General features: G+C 39.7%; 1 protein-coding gene across 9 annotated transcripts in view; it reads right to left on the reverse strand.

The window, feature by feature from the left end:
- ptprsa (protein tyrosine phosphatase receptor type Sa) overlaps nucleotides 1–17747 on the reverse strand; it is a 190519-nt gene that overhangs the window by 92657 nt on the left and 80115 nt on the right. For all 9 annotated transcript variants that reach the window (XM_025053177.1, XM_017042368.2, XM_017042384.2 and 6 more), the window contains 3 exons: nucleotides 14671–14895; nucleotides 2788–2933; nucleotides 1063–1204 (listed from right to left, as the gene is read on the reverse strand). In XM_025053177.1, the coding sequence (XP_024908945.1) occupies nucleotides 1063–1204; nucleotides 2788–2933; nucleotides 14671–14767 (385 nt within the window). In that variant the 5' untranslated portion in view covers nucleotides 14768–14895. The remainder of the gene's footprint in view (nucleotides 1–1062; nucleotides 1205–2787; nucleotides 2934–14670; nucleotides 14896–17747) is intronic.

Here is a 17747-nt window from a genome sequence, read left to right on the forward strand (position 1 = left end):
AACCCTGGAAACATGGCAGATGGTGGCAGGCGAGAACAGAGGAGAGGAGATACGACGCTGTGAGAGTGTTGGTTTGAGGGGGGGGGGGGAGGGGGTGGGGAGAGCAGGCCGACAGAGGGACAGGTAGAGGGAGAGAAGGGGATGTGGGGGAGTGTGACCACATGCTTGTGTGCCTCTGATGTCATCCTCTGTGACCTCCACACCACAGCGTTATAAATAGTCCATCTTTGCAGAAACTAAACAGCAGCAGAGGCCGTGAGTGAAGGGCCCATCGTGGGCCGCAGTCATTATTTCATCTGGGCATCTGTGTGTCGTCAGACCAATCAGTATTTCATTCCACATCCTGTGGGTTTTCATAATGGTAAATAGACGTTCAGCTGTCACATGAATGGACACTTGATTAGTGGAGACCAGAACCCTTGATAAAGTGCGTCACTCTGTCCATCTGCTGTCGATAAATTTGATTTTCATTTTTGGATACTGAAAAATTCTCCACATTTATCTTCTATTATCCATTATAAAGGACATGAAAAAAAAAATTAAATTGAATGACGCAAACAACAGACTCATACCCAGAAAAGACCAACGTAATAATGACTTTTCATCAGTACACATGTGAAAATACTCTATACTAGTTTGATTTTAAACCATTTTGTGCTAATGCACGGAATTATGTTTCCGAATAAAGTTCACCATGTTCCTTATATTAAGTCTTAAGTTAAATTTGCCAAATTGCAGGATTTCATTTCAAGGAAGTAAAATAACCTACAAAACTTTCTGAAATTACTGAAAAAAAAAAATTCAGTAATAATAACAGCTCAATTGCAATCCACTTAACATCTCCTTAATGCGTCAGTCTAGTCTGGCGTCCGGATGAAAACCACAGCACAAATTTTAAGCTAGTGGAGTTCAAGGTTGAGCCCTTATCTCCTGACAGAGGCAGTTTAGACACAGACAGAAAGTCAGAGGTGACACCACATCCAAGTCCTAAGCAGCCGTCTGCTTGAATGATTTACCTTCCGGCTAACCGTGCGCACATTGTTTTTATAATGCAACACTCACCTCGGATGATGGACAGCTGGGCATTGACTGTGATCTCGCCCTCGCTGTTCTCCGCCACGCACTCGTAGGTGTTCTCATCACGTGGCGCTCTCAGAGGCTGGATCCTGAGGACGGCTCCAGCACCCTCGTCAAACTCAATGGTCTGTGAGGTAAAAATGAGGGTGGGGTGGGACAGCCGTGAGATTCCATATCAATTCAGGCACTTGTAAAAACAGGAGGATATACGTATATGTGGAGCAGGATATTGAGATAAAAACAACATGTAACATGCCAGGACAGGGGAGGAATCTGCTTTCACTATGCAATTTGTTTTCTTCTACTAAATGCAATACAAACGCACACATATACATTCTTCTTTCCTGATTTTAATCTTTTTGTTTAAAAAACCCTTTGTTCTTTGAAATTCCCTTCAAGCAAAATATTTTTAGCTTGAAAAAATATTTAGCTGCTAACACTAGCACCTCCAGGACTGGAAATCTTTACATTTCCTTCCTTCACATCCTACAGTATATGAAAGGAAAACACATTTCTCCATCTCTAATATTTGCTTCTGCTATCGTCCTGTTCCTAACTGAGAACCTTTTCTAAAAAACCTAGTGTTCTTCAGTCAGGCTCATGATACCATGGTGAGGAGTTCACTGCTGGGATCTCTGTGCAAGCCGTGCTTTTTCAGATGCAAGAACAAGACTCCAGCAGCCTCACTGCTCTGCTGCTGCACATCTCAGAGCTGAGATGTTAATTAGGCTAAAAACACTGCAGAGCACGGCATCACGATCAATATCAAAGCAGTTGTCTGGAGGGTAGAAGAAAGAGAAAAAAATCTTCACAATCTTCAAAATACCCCTTTGCAATTTTTTCCCTCTACTAGGAAGAGCAGAAGAAGCGTCCGTTCTGGCGGGCTGCCTCACACCCTTGGCTTTGTTTATCACTTAGTATGCGAGAGAATGTACAAACACTCCTCATCTTTTCATTTTGTCCTCCACTGAAATGACGTTTTGTCCCTGTTGATGCTGGGTTTTTTTTTTCTTTTCTTTTTAAAACCCTCCCCTGTGGTTGTCTTCAGGCTACTGCTGCTGCTGTTCTGTCTGCGTGTGTGTGTGTCTGTGTTTTTGTGTGCGCTGCCATTCCTCCTTAACGAAACAACTTTTTAATTAAGAGACACTGAGCATTAATCAAGACTTTTACAGATGCCATCTGGAACGCCCGCTGATAACTAAACAACAAACATCATGACAAACTAACAAAAAGGGTCCTTCAAACGGAAAGTGTTCCCCACAAGCAGAGACCCTTCACAGACAAAAACACACAACAGAGGGATAATGACAAAGATGGTAGAGCTCTGGACTCCAGTTAGAAGATAATGACAAAGATGGTAGAGCTCTGGTGGACAATGTGGACAATGGTGGAACTGCAGGTCACCGAGAGGTGAGCACAGCAGGACTGGAAGCTGCTGCACAAATACATACACACAAAAAATGGCATTTTCAACGGAGGACAAGGTCAAGATCATTTTCAAACGAAGGGAGGGAACCATTAACCGTGTATAAGAATTGGACCAATTTGGTGTGCTATAGTGGTCACTCTATAAAGAGTCAACAGGAAAGACTAACAGCTTTAATTACTAGCTTCAAGTCTTTTTCATCAGATGCCAATTTTGTAATTTTCTATCCTTTTTTTTTTTTTTTTGTCGATGACCTGGTGTTTTTACCACAGCAGTGGACTCACCTCTATGCGCTGGGAGTTGACCTTCTTGCCTTTCTTGTTCCAGCTAACTCTTGGTTTGGGATCACCTGTTGCCTGGCAGACAAAGGAAACCACGCCGCCTGAGACACCAGTCTGGTCAACAGGAACTTTAGTGAATCGTGGTGGAGCTGAAAAGTGAAGGAAAACACAAGGGAATTAACAATAATGTTGAAAAGAATGTTGTACTAGCGTAGCCACATTTATGGAAAAACAACAGCTGAAGCCATTGGAGAAATCCATATTTGGTTTATGTCTGAAGTCCTGATTGAACCTGTTGCTTCGCCAACACGTGTCACGGCGAAATACTTTCTGTTGTCAAATAATGGGTGGAATTAAATCATAAAGGCTTTTCTCAATTTGTACCTCATTTTAAATGCTGTGTATGTCATGACACTGGTAATTTGTCTGTAGATGTTTTGCCAAGGTGTTAATTAATCATAAATTATGAAAAACAAATATGGCACTGCAGGGAAATGGAGTCTAGACACCACCGGTGACAAACTGTCAGAATATGACATTAAGAAACTAAGTAAGTTTTACACTTTCTTGGTATTAGTGTTGAAAAAAAGGAAGAGGTGAGGAGAAAATTCACATTTATGTAACAAGAAAATAAACACTGTGGTTTAACCATCTATCATGAATCCTCTGACGCTGTGGCTCACTGACATCGTAGTCACAGAAACTTCTATTCAACAGGGCTGGTAGTAGAAAGGAAACGAGTCCCGAGAGTGACATGTTAGATCTGAATCACAGTGGTACAGGGACGATCAACGGCCAACACAAAACATCAACTTAATAATTAATTTGGCCACGCGTCCACATCAGTCTCCAGGCGAAGATGAACACGTGTTAATGAGGAAGAATCCCTGAATGTGTTACTGCATTCAACTGAACGGAGACAGTGTTTTAGACATGAACAAGAAATGGAGAAGGACAAGGGGAAGGGAAGGGAAGACGGGTGAGTGCAGAGCCTCAGGAAAGTAAATTCACAGCGTGCAAAGATAATCTCACCGCCCCCGACAAACACCCAAAATCCTTCTGATGCAAGTGTAACAATTTACATAAATACACTTCACCATGTGATACTTATTTGATGTGAAAAGCTCATTTTGGAGCCAGCTCCAAATAAAACAAACTGTCTAGAAAGTCAGCGGTTACACCTCACTCTAATTTATATCAATTAAATAATATTAAAAAGTCAGTGTGGAACCAGTGTGTTCTAAAGCAGGTCATGTCAAATCTGAGGTGAAATACAGGAGTCTGACTTCAAGGTCGTGGATAAAAGGACAGGTATGTACCAGGTATAACATTTAAATAATATTAAAACAAATAACCTGCCGTCAGATCTACCCATTAATTCACTAATTCATTGATCTCGTATCACACAACTCCTTTCATGGTCACAGAAGTGCTGGAGCCTTTGCTAGCGGTCAGCAAACAAGGGTATAATACACTCTGGACAGTGTGACTAGATCACATAAACACTGTTCACACTAACATTCACACCAATGGTCCATTTAGATTGATTTAATCTGGACAGTTGGACTAACGATTCCTATTTTGCCACCCTAGACGTTTCCTCCCTGAGGTCAAAGTCAGACTGTGTTTCCAGAAGAAACTCCATCATCTGCTGGGTCATCAACGTAGCAAAGATCAATGCAGAGAAAACACCAGTGAGGCTGGCAGCCATGCTAGCAGGATTAGCCATGTGACCTCCTATCTTGACATCACAGAGAGCGGCACCCAACGGAGTAATCCTGTGAAGGTTTGTTGCATGCTTTTCCAGAGATGAAAATATCCTTCAGCAGCTACCAGTGCAGGAGGAGAGACTGACTTTAGTATTTCTATAGAGAACAAATCACAGAACCATTCGAATATAATCCCCGAGTCATTTTGATGGGTCACAGGACGTAAAAGCTACTGTGTTCATCTGCAGGGACTGGCTTTGGTCTTTTGTTTCGCCTGTTGTGATGTTTCTGGTTGGAAGTAAAAAAAAAGAAAATACAAGCAGAAGATATTCTGTAGGTGGCAGTATAGTAACTCATTGGATGTAAAGCTGCCACGAAAATGTGGAGAAGACAAAGAGAAGTAGGGTGTAAGAAGATGTGACAATTAAAAGTTGATTTGCAACTTTACACAAAAAGGTTATTTAATGTTTCATGAAACACAATTTTAAATGTATAAAACACATGTAGATCACTGAGGACCTAATAAATTTGAAACACAATTTTAAATGTATAAAACAAATGTACATCACTGAGGACCTAATAAGTGATCAAATGAGAGCAGGGCTATAAAAAACATGTTTTTTTAACTAGAGCAGGACTATAAAAAACATGTTTTTTTTACTAGGTTTGCCAGCAGGACTATAAAAAACATGTTTTTTTACTAGGTTTGCAACTTATATATTAAAACATATTTCACACGTTCAATATTTTCACACTGATAGCCACTAGAGGGCACTCTAGCCGGCTGGTGCAACTTATACTCCACCATCTGTGTCACCTGTCCTATAGAAAAATGTTCCGACCAAATTAAAGGATTACAAACTACACCTACTCTCAGAGCACCCCCTAGAGGAAGATAGGGGGTTGTACTATATTCTATGTTTTAACAATAACCAAGAATAGTTTGTACAATTTATATATTTTGGCAAATACAGAAAAGATGCCTTCGATGCCTTGACAACTCCAGGTGATTCTTCCGTTTTACATCACTCCAGCCTGGATGACACAGTACATCCAGGACCAGCAGATTTTGTTGGGACATTTGTCACTGGACATGTTTATAACAGTGACAGACAGCTGTTTACTCTGTCTTTATCAAACATAACTCAAATATATTGCAATCGCCAGCAGCACTGACAGTGGCCAATTGAAAATTTATCACATATCAACCGTCCCTAACAACAGCTGATGTGTGATACATCTTACTGATAGGCCTGGGCACTGACAGGCAAAATAAACCAACCAACAGCCGGGGATCAAAGTCTTTGCTTGGTGGGATGTCTTCAAGTCCTGTTGTTGTTGGCCGTTATGTCATTGTTAGAGACATTGATTTTTTTTTGTTTTTTCCACTTCTGATGTTTAAATAAAAGCATATTGATTTTTGCTTATTGCTTTTGCAATATTTTCTGGAGTTTGTTTAAATCTCAAAATGTACCAGTGATGTCACTTCTCTTTAAGAAATGACATCGATTTGAGCTGGCTAAGTCAAGGCTTCTGAACACTGAAGGAACAAAGAGAATGTACTGTAGTAATGAACTGTAGTACTGTAGTAAAAAGCCAGCGAGTGAGAAAAAAAGAGAGAGAGGAAGCGAGGACAGAGAGAAAGTGAGGACAGAGAGAGGGAGTAAAAGCGAGCACTTGTAAAAAGAATAACAAATCAATATCCATTCTGTATGGGTGGGAGTAAAGGTTGTGAGATGATATAGGTGGTCTGCAGTTTTTCTCCACTACTAAGAGACAGCTCTGCTTTATCTGCTGCATACAATCATCCCCTTTGGCATTTCATACTTTTTCGATTTACATTCCGAAACTACACAAGTCAGCTTCACACAACTCGGCTCCTCAGCGTTTGACCTTCCCTTACAATGTGCCCTCTGTCAAGACACAAGAGAGATTTTCACACATCAGGCCTGTGGCAGTGCTTCTGCTGAAGACCGCTGCTCTTTGATTAGTGCCCCCCCATCCATCCAGTCAGTGTTTTCATCCACTTGCCATTTATTCGATGATTCTCTTCTGCTTCAGACGTGTAGCGTACCATAAACTGGCTTGCTCACATGTCAGTTTGAATTCCCGTACTGTTTTATAACGCAGGTATCAACAAGTCAGACATCAAGACAGAGGCTTAGGGGATGAGTAGAGGAAAAAAGAATAGACTAAAACATGAACACTGACAAGAAGGTAAGTGTACAAAATACTATGTGAGGTTCATAATACTATGCATTACATTCTGAATTACTACAGGGATTCAACTACTACTTAATTATTGCCCCCATGTTTCAGAACTGGGGCGAACGCACAATAATAGTCTTCCCATAATCATTACTCTATGCTAAATAATAAACATCTCAAGGCGTCTTAAACTGCTGGGCAGCACTTGGTTTATGACTAAACAACATTTTGAAGTTTGCTTCATTTTGGTAATGGCACAGTTGGCGACGCCTAGTATTTTCCTCGTCAAATTATGGTGAGTGCCATAAACAATGAATGAACTGTGACAGGATACGTGTTTTTGAAAAGATTTATAGGCGGTGGAGACCTCGTGTTATGTCTACGTAGTTTATACAATTTGCATGGCCACGCAGCAGAGTCACACCACTTCCAATATGAAACTGGCTTCAAGAAGTGAAGCAGGTTTTACTGCAAATTTACTGTGCGGGATGACCTGTCGCCGTGGGTCCCAGGACAAGCCTCGTACTACCGTTTTTAAAATTGTAACTTTGTAAATGAATCCTTCCTAATTCTATTACCATATAATTCTATTTTTTATCTTTAAATACGAGAAACTGACTTTTATAAAAAAGAGAGACCATTACTGGTCGGGAGCACCGTCCACTATCAATAAAGAATAGACGAAGTCACAGTGCTTCTACATATAAATATATATATACATATATATGTATACATGATCATCATTCATACAATGCATTATATTCATTATAAACAGATAAAACTTCATTTTCTGTAGGGAAGAGAAAAGAGTAAAAAAAAAAAAAAACCTTACAATATCATTTATGACCAGCATGAACTCCTGAGGCTGCATTTACAGCCACACAAAGGCAGAGGAAATGAAAAGTAGTCTGGTTGTGACTAATTAAAAGTTAAAGGGACAAAAATAAAAGTTTTCTCTTTCCTCTCAGGCAGGAAGTGCTTATAAAAGATGCAAATATACATTATTATATTTTTAAAAGTATTGTTATGGTATTACATAGTCTAAATGGTAATAAATGTGGTATATATGTGTAGCATATAAACGTACCATTGTGTATTCATGTTATATATAGATATATAGGGAGGTCCTGCATCATGTTGGATCTAAGGTTTAAATTTTGATGATGCCATTACTCTTTCTTACGTCCTTTTCAAATCAAACTAATCAGGAATAAGGATTTATAGCCGTTTAACCCAAAACACTGCATTATATGATTGTAGTAAACATAATAACGGATCTTAATGGTAAGAAAATATTGTCCTCGTCTCCGTTTTTTTGTTTTAATGCTGATGCCTGTGAACCTCCGCCACTGGCTGCCGGCCAATGGTCGTCTATTGTAGTGCAATTACTTCAGGTATGCAGTGTGTGATTGTGTGATCTCTGAAGAGCATAATTAACCTTGCTTTTCTTAAATTTCCCTCTGCCGTGTGCCTCTGGGCCTTTACTGTCAGTTCCTGACTTTCAACCCCCTTTTTTTTTTCAACCAGAATTGGAACCTTGCCGCATAAAAAGTAATTGCAGGGTATAAAATGATGTGCACCATAGAAGCTAAAATTGCTTTAAAATACACAATAATGAGGGGTGACATGGATCACGCCGTATTATCAACAGATGAGCTTAACCACGTCGGAGCGGAACGCTTCAGGTCATAAATCTCCAACAAAGCGCTGCTTGTGCGCCGTTCCAAACTGTGCATGGGTGTGACATTTCGCAGAGGAGTAACGATTAGACGTGACGTTGCTTTTTATTGTGCTTGTTTGGTTAGCGGTTTAATTGATTTTGTAGGAAGACAACCCAAAACTCTGCAGCCTCACTTTCTGATCGACAGGCTGTGACTTGTTTTGATTTTGATTTGTTTCTTCATATATCGTTGAGGTTACAGTCATTAAAGTCACGACCGTCAAAAGTCGTGACCCATTATTTTGGTGACTGCGTATTGATCAAGTCGATGGCCGACACTCGTGCTTCCTCTCTGGTACCTAATAACACGTACTATGTGGTCACTGTGTTGATAAGTGCGTGGGGAGTAGAAGGTTATTATGTGAATTTGAGGCTGCTCCATTTACACTACTTTACCGCCGTCATTTGTCGGAGGGGCTGTTGTCAGGGTAAAAGGGCTGTGTTTGTGACTCACACAGTAAATGGTGGAGAAGAGCTTCTCAGATCACAAATAGGATCCATTATCTGGCAAATTAGCAAAGTGTGGGGCGAAATGACACGCAGCCATTTAGTGATTTGCAGACAAAAAAGAATCAAAGCGGCAGGAGGGCACTTGTTATCTACATTTGAACGCGACATCGCACTTAAGGTGACTCACTTCAAGAAGAACATTTGGTACGATCAAAAATTAATTGCTTGAGGAAGACTAATTCTTCTTTCTCCGCCTCTTATGTGATAATCTGTGAAGTGAGCGTCACTAAGGTAAAGGTGCTAATTAATATATCAATATAGTGGCGTGGCAGTTGCTTTGCAAATAAGGAAAGGTGGCAAACTCATAAATCTGCTTGATAAAAAAAAAAACACATTACTGTACAGATGCTACAATTCACTGTTCTCAGAACAGAGACTTAATTGGATAATACACTATCATCGACAAAGACGGAAAATATATATACAGTATTACTAAACATTGGTCATTTTTCTCAAAATATTTCAAGTATTATTTTGAAAATGACTTGGCAGTAAGACAAGACAAACAGAGTTTGCTGTTTTTTAGGGATGCAGTAAGAAGTGAAATGTAGAAAAAAATCAAAAACAAGTTTCAGTGTTTGTCTAACGTCTGTCCTGAAGACTCAGCAGGGAGTCCAACATCCAGAGCTGCCGCTGCTTCAGTTCTGGACCAGACTTAAAACTAGACTCAAAGACTCAAAGTCTATCTCAGAAAATCAAAGACAATGACCTGAGGGATGAAGAGACAACTAAGGAGCAGAAAAGATGGGAATAAATACAGGAAAGTCCGATGAGCATTCAAATGAGTTGGTTTTTGAAGAGAACGAGAAGCAGACTGACGGAGAGAGGAGAAAACAAACGTACAAACTGCCTCTCGCTGACATACACCGCAAACCTTTCCCTCCAGGCTTTAACAACCAAGTCCCATCAATCAAGACCAATTCTCACAGGCTGCCCGGGCAAGTGCCATCACTATGGAAACCAAGCTTTTACTCTGAACCCATCTTGCTTTGTCTTGTCTGGAGGTTTTGACGTGTAATCACTGGCAACAAAGACAAGCAGAGAGCTGCAAGAAAACTTGGACCTGGGCGAGAAACGAAGAAGAAAACACTATTTTTAGGTGTTAAAAAAAGAAAAAATAAACAGAGGGCAGAAGGTGGGATATTGAAATCTGGTGGCATCAGCAGGAGCAGACGTTGAACTGGTGAAAATATTGTGATTGAACAGCAGGAGGAGCATTTCCTCAGGCTAGGTGTCGAGTGTGATGTTTGATGCAAACGATAATCCACAGTTCACTGTATTCAAACTGTCAAACATCAGGTCAGGTGTTGGTATTAGAAATAAAATTAAAACTAGAGCTTAACATGGCATTAAATGAAAATTACTGATGAGTTTCTACAACAACGTTGTTTTCTAATGAATGGGAGTGGGATCTTGCAAAAAAAGTCTCTATAATTCAGATACAGATTTTTACAGCCTAATTTCATAAGGTCTAATTGATTGTCTATGAAAATAAGAAATAGTAAAATATATATTTGCAACTGTTTGTTGTTTTGTGACAAAAGCACAGAAATACCTATATATGTATTTTTCACAACATAAATATATATTTTGTAAATATTGATTTACCAAGTAAAAAAGGGTGAATTGTTTAAATTCAAAATTATTGATAAAACTGATCAAATAAACTGTAAACAGAGAATCGTATAAATATATGTATACATATATACATACATTTACATATATACACCTTCATATACATACATAGTTATATGTATGTATGTGTGTATAGGAGAGAGTTGTTGTTGCGATCCTGGGTGTCTGGTTTGATCTTTCCTGTCTAAACACACCAGTGTTCAGATGTGTGTTGTTACCAGACTCCAACATAATCACTGCTCTATGAAGCTGACTAAGAGCGATGTTTTCATCTAATTACCCATTCTTACCTACCTGGACTCTAGACCCTTCATTACAGCATGGCGTTTATTTAAACATCAGGCTGTGCTGCAAAAAGTGTTGAGAGTCACAGGGTTTTTACCTGTGTGAGTCAAGTATGAAATCATTTGTAGACGAAGGTGAAAGATCTTCCCTCAAAGTGTGAAAAACCTGTTTTTTTTTCCAAAAGATCTTCCCTCAAAGTGTGAAAAACGTTTTTTTTCCTGCGATAATCATTTTTTGGGGGAATGAATAACAAAGGGCGTGTATTTTCAGTACACAGACAATACTTGACAAGAGGGTGGAAAACAGTGCAGCACAAGTGTGTGATTTCCAACTGGAACAATTTGTGTCATTTACAGACTCACCTATGGCGACTGACATTTGAGGCGTCATTAAAAGGAGAAAACGTCACAAAAAACAGAATTATAAAGTCTTGTTTTAGATGGAGGATAAACAGGACAGATGGAACAAGGATACGTACAAATCTGCTGATCACATTTTTCGCAATTCCATCACAGCTTCTAAACGTGATTGTCTGGTTGTACACGGCCAGAAAGAGTTTCTTGTTCATTTGTGTTCCTGTAACTCTTGCAAGGACATATGTCCTTGTTTTTCTTTTTTTTTCATATAGTCCTAAGTTTTCTGCTTACTTGCATGTTTAATTTTAGAGGCAGTGTCAAACAGGCGGTGAAGATACGCCATATTTTTTTGCCTCTGACTTTAAAACATTGGCATTTTAAACGATGATAGACTATGAGGTCAATAATACTCAATTATAAATGTGTTTACAGTCTGTCACCGGGGGCAAAAAAGGACAAGAAAAATGTTCTGATGTGCATTTTTTAATTCTTTAATCCTAACGATTCATCAATGAGTTAAGGTAAAGGCTAAAATTAAACAGTGATTGTTGCTCTCTAAAGACAAATAGAATTCCAAGAATGTTGATACAGTACGTCATGCAGCAGCACGGTGTGACTAAAAGTCATTTTGACAGATCTAAGCAGCCGTCATTGGCTTGGACATAATTTAAACAGATGATGAGTCGGCGAGGGAGAAAGACAGACAAGGAGCGATGGAGTGAAACAAGACGGGAGGCTGAAATGAAGAGAACAAAACTGAGAAAAACCCAGAATGTTTTTCCTAATAGTCATAAAAAGGAGGCCTCTCCATCGTCGAGCCATCGCTGTGCATCATTAACTGTATGAAAGACTTTGAAAAAAAAAACCCTTTAACTGCTGAGAATTTTAATAAATATATAAACATGGTTTTATCTTCATGAAAAAACTAAAGCCAAGAAACTACAGTTTGATCGAAATGCAGAAAAATAAAGGTACCCTTTTACCGAAGACACAAATATGATGGACATTTCACAGACGCTAAGAAGCTGCAACAAGTCAACAAGAAAACAAGACTCATCACTGTTATCACTGATGAATCAGTGACGCGTTCTCTGAAAACCTCAGACCAACTCTCTGTGGCAGTGAAAAGAATGTGTGTTTTTTTCCATGACTAACAGATAAAATTAATTAATTCAAAATAAAAGGCATGAAGTGACTGAAGTAATGACACTCATGATTTAATTACTCATTTAGGAAAGTAGATTTAAACCCAGTGGTTTCATTTTCCACTGAACGTCACTGAATGTTGACAGTTATAAGACATTTGATCTTGCTAAAACTCTTTAATAACATAAATGTATTCAACAACTAAGTATTTTGTTGTTCATTTCTTTTCAGGTCTAATGATACATAATTACTTCAGTAGCTTTTTTCTGACACATTCTATTCACTGCTACTTAGTGAAAGTGCTGCAGCCATCTGTACCCAAGTGGAACTCTAGTCTACAGTTTAATTATTAACTGATAGTAGATTTAATTCATTACATCATTATTCATGATTCATTAAGAAATCAACCCTTTAATAATGCATTGATTAATTAGCTAACAAAGGCCCTTTGCTTGCTTTGCAAGGCGTTTCTGACCTGACATGTCATGTGGTTTAAAAGTACACCACCAGAGGGCATATGTCAAGAGAAATATAAATGGTGAACACTACCGGAAGAAGACAAAGTTGAGCAGGAAAACACTGGTCTTCCTAGTCTGACTTGGTCAATACTGTTTTCTAAGGCTATCATAGAGTCTGACTTGGTCAATACTGTTTTCTAAACCTATCATAGACATATCAGTTGATCCTTTGTCAACTAAAACAGCTAGCCAGACGTTGTTTATTAGTACATTTTAACTTTAGTAAAAATGCATCCTTGGCGTTACAACACTACCCCCTCCATGCACACAAGCCAATCTGTGTGATTCCCTCCGCACCTCAACGCAAGACTCCAGATAAAACACAAATAGGAAGCAGGACATTAATAATATTGAGGCGCTACGATTTATTGCGCCATCTTTCTTTCTCTTTTGATTAAAACTGTATCCTCCTCACCTGATTTATGACGGTGTACGGAGAAGGATGAAGGGCAGAGGGAGTAAGAAGAAGGAGAGGAGTAACCAATGACATCATGCTTTTGGCTACGTTTTGTTTTCCACAGAGTAGAGTACTACCTCCCTGTCTTTGCCTCAAATAGCCTCATAGACTATTTACTCAAATAGTCATAAATATGTGACACACTGGTGGTGGTTTCACGTGTTTTTTAGTGAATATGAAGAGTTCTTCAGTTCGGTTTGAAATCATTTGTCTAAATTATATTTGTCTGATTTCATTTCACCTCTGCAAATCTAATCTTGTTGTGCAGTTTGCACACAGCAGAACACAGCTGATATACAGTACCTCAGCTCCTTATTTGCATGTACATATGTAGTACACATACAGTGCACTGGCTTTTTCATGTTGAACCCTTTGGTTCAATGTGGAGTTTTTGAAGTAAAAAAGAAATAATATTTTGTAGCTTCTGCTTTATCAAAGATGTGAGAGGCTAAGTGTGGAGCGACGAAAAATAAACGATCACAGTAACACAACTTCAGAGGCAGTAAATTAGGTGTTTGAAGGAGAGTGTACACGGAGAGATTGTCAAGAAAACAATCTAGCGTGAGATTAGAACCCACACACACGCGGTCACGCCAACATACACAAACTAGCATAAATATTTACATTAACATTTGCATATGGCATTGAACGACATAGAAGGCTAAAATAAAAAATAACATAACACAGGTCTGCAGCCTATGGCTCCTCAAGGGGCTGTTACCTCACTTTGCATTGGCTCACTGCAAGATCACATTGTTGATATTGATGTTTGTGAATTGACTAAAAGAAAAAAACAATAGCTGATGCTTCACACAGATCAGACGAGGCTGTAAAATCAAGTTTAAAAACATTTTAAACGTAGCACATGTGAACTTGCTTGCTAGCAGCAAAATGAGAACATGAATTTTATTTGGTGGTAAAAATATAAAATGGCTGTTTCAATGTTTGAGGGTGCAGGACCTAGCACAATAGATATTATAGTTAGCTTGCCTGCTAACAGCAAACAACCAGTGTAGAATTTTTATCTTTATCTATGGATGAAAAAACAAATTCCATCAGCGGCTTAGCTGAAGAATCTGGGACCAAAGAAATGTTGAAAGCTTTTAAATTGAACTTTGATGCTAATGCTGGATTGCACCACTAATTGCATTAATGTCATCCTAAGTGGTATTAGGGAGAACCTGCTACAGATGTTAAACACATAAAGTAATAAAGTGCCGTAGCATAAAACTGAGCTCTTGACGTTATCAGTGTACCATAAAATACAATCTCCCAAATATATTCAAGATGACATGGACGATAACCTCTGAACACGATAACACAGTACTGTCTGGGTACTCACCTAAGGCGTGGGCATTGGTGAGCAGCAAGGATAGCAGCAACGTGAAGAGAGGCAGCAGGAGCGGCAGGGAGAAGCGACAGACACCGATGGTGGCCATCTTGGCTCCTGTTGGGGAAGGGGGGGCAGGGAGGGGTGGGGTGGGCCTGACAGTGGACCTGGCTGGAAAGTTGAGGCCCCAGCTGCTCAGCGAAGCTTGGTGTCTTCACACAGGAGGACTTGGACACTCTGTAGAGAGAGAGAGAGAGAGAAATGAGGGGAAACTTAGGGATGATTTCCTTACGCTGATTTAATCCACAACACAGCGGTCTGATTGTTACAGTGCACAGAGAAAATGAAATGATGCAACAACATATAAATTATCATCTGACAAGATGCTTTTAGCCGGAGCTACTTAGAGAGAAAAGGTAGTGGTTCTACCCACATGGGCAGGATGTGTTCTCTTTGATAAATGCACAGACCAGACCACTCAGCTCTTTACAACCCTTCATTACTACTGACACAAAAATGGGATGGATGGAAGGTAATGGGGTGTCCTTTACTCTACTTGAAGCAGAGTGTCACATCCCCAAACCACATGACAACACCGTAGCTCATACTGCTTTTACTTACACAACCTAATTAGCCAGGAGGGGTCACTGTTTGTGTTTTTCATTGCTTGTTAATCTCATTTACTTATAATTACACAGGCAATAACTGATACTCCCAGCGCCATCTTTCCAGTTCAGCTTAATCTTGTCTTTAATCCTGTAAGCTGCAGGAAGGATAAAGGCTAGAAAAATTCAACTAAAAGCAGAGGTAGATGTTTGTGTTTTACACCTGTTTATATTTGTGGCTCATCCCAATGATGGAATTATTAATGTGGAAAAATGGTCAAAAGTCTGAATCGTAATTTTGCTTTATTGAGTTGTTGGATTTTAGCCCCAATCTCTGGGTCTCAGAATTAATTTTACAATGGTGTCAGCTTGATAATAAACTTACTTTTAGGTTTAAGGTTCAGTTTGCCAAATACTTTGTCACAGTATTTAAATCCTACAGAAAAGAAAAAAAAAAGAAAAAAACTCCAGGATGTAAACCCTTGTGTCAGCCTCTATTTAGTGTCCTTGAGCAAGACACTACGCAGGGCTCCTCAGCTGAGCTTCATGAGAGGTGAGGGTGACTCTCTAGAATTGAGATTAATTACCTGCACACTGGGTGGTTAACAGGGCACAGTAGTGCAGACTGTGCAGACGGCGGGCAGTTTATTGCGGACGCCCTATAGAAACTATTTTTTTCCCAGGTAACCTAGAGGTGAAAGCTAATATGCTGTTGACGCAGCTTTAAAAGATTGATCCATGAAAAGAGCCAATTTCACTTTATAGACGTCATTTCTTACAGTTGCTTCTGACAGAACTGTCAGGTGAAATAATGTGCACTAAATCTCATCAGTAACAAAAATATTGAGAGGCGATCATTCTGATGCTGTCACCATTAAAAACACAACAATGGAAATCCTTTGATGAACTTGGTGTAGTTTGAAGTATATCAGTGGGAAATCCTTTGATGAACTTGGTGTAGTTCAGTGGAATATATACAGTCAGACATATACAACAACAACAACATCTCCAAACTACAGTTGGTGTGTATTGTTTATAACATGTTCACTCCCTACTCCTCAGCACCAGCCTCAAAAGTCTGCTGTTAAATTGGCCAACCTTGGCCGTCTTTCCTGTCTTTCTGCTCATTTCCAATCCTGTCCATCGCTACAAAAGCCATTTAAAATCGGTCAACTAAAACAGTGCGGGATCATAAAGACACATGTCAGGCTGCTTAATCGACAGAAGGGTCAAAAGGTTAATAGATGCATTGGTTTTACAGGGTACATTGTGACTGTAGCCGTTTGCGAAGCAGAAAACCACGGCTAATTGCAGTGTAACCCGGCACCTCAGACAGACGGCATATACGAGCCAGTGAGCGAGGGAGCGAGGGAGCGAGCGAGCCCCACCCTTTCACAGCCACATCGCACTTCTGCTGACTGGATGTGAAAAACGTAGACAGACACGGTAGCAGGCAAGCTTAGAATAAAAACCACAGAAGTATATACTGCCAAAGCCCCATGTGTCGCAAACTCACACACACACACATATTGTGACTGTCTGATGCTACGGGTTTCTAAGAGCAGCCTTTAAATCATACCCTATATATTTTTTCTTGAGAGCACACACGCCAGTCGTTCAAGTTGTGAAACACAAAGACGAGGCCGAACACTGGGTCTTTTGTGCAGAGAAGTGAGAGTGGGTGTATTTTAGGGGCTGCACTCGTCTTTCAACACAATACTGCACGCACGTGTGTCCTTGACTGTTGCTTTATTCTTTTCTTCTGGCCTGAAGGGCAGGTGATATCAATAGAGAGAAGTGAGAAACACAAATAGAGCCGATGGGGCGGTATCAAATTGTCTTGGGGACTTATGAATGATGCCCCCATTGTTCTGAGTGTAAACACTCCTGTAGGTAGAGGGAATCTCACCGGGGCCTGTGGGGAATTGCTCTTCCAATACTCACAAGATGTTTCACTCTTGATTTATGGCCCTCCCTTCAGGGCATGGCATTCTATCTCCACCTCTCGTTACTATACAAACTTCACAACACAATTACAACAGCCATTGTTGTTGAGTGACTTTGTCAAACATATCCTGAGGCCATGTGTGGCCTAAAGTCTCACAAAAGAAAGAAAGAATCCAAACAAAAGGGCTGCAAGTGTTATGAATCGCACATATAAACAAAGGAGAGCATAGGCGCACACACACACACACACACACATATATATACTGTATATATATTCTTTTTTTTTCTAAACAAAAGTCATTTTGTTTTGAAGGTTCAGTTAGTGGAGTAAATCATAACATTCTACAACACTACCTTCCTTCTTTTTTTGTTTATAGCAGATTTTCAGTCTACAGTTGCATCACTGATACCAACCGGGTTTATTTTCCACATTTCCACCCAGGTATGTATTGGCCACTTGAACATATATTTAACAGAACTACAAAATACGGACACATGAAGTAACTCCTGGATACTCAGCCTTCAAACTGAGATGCT

The sequence above is a fragment of the Cynoglossus semilaevis genome, chromosome 2 (genome assembly GCF_000523025.1).
Source record: "Cynoglossus semilaevis isolate Cse_v1.0 chromosome 2, Cse_v1.0, whole genome shotgun sequence".
Classification (NCBI taxonomy): domain Eukaryota; kingdom Metazoa; phylum Chordata; class Actinopteri; order Pleuronectiformes; family Cynoglossidae; genus Cynoglossus; species Cynoglossus semilaevis.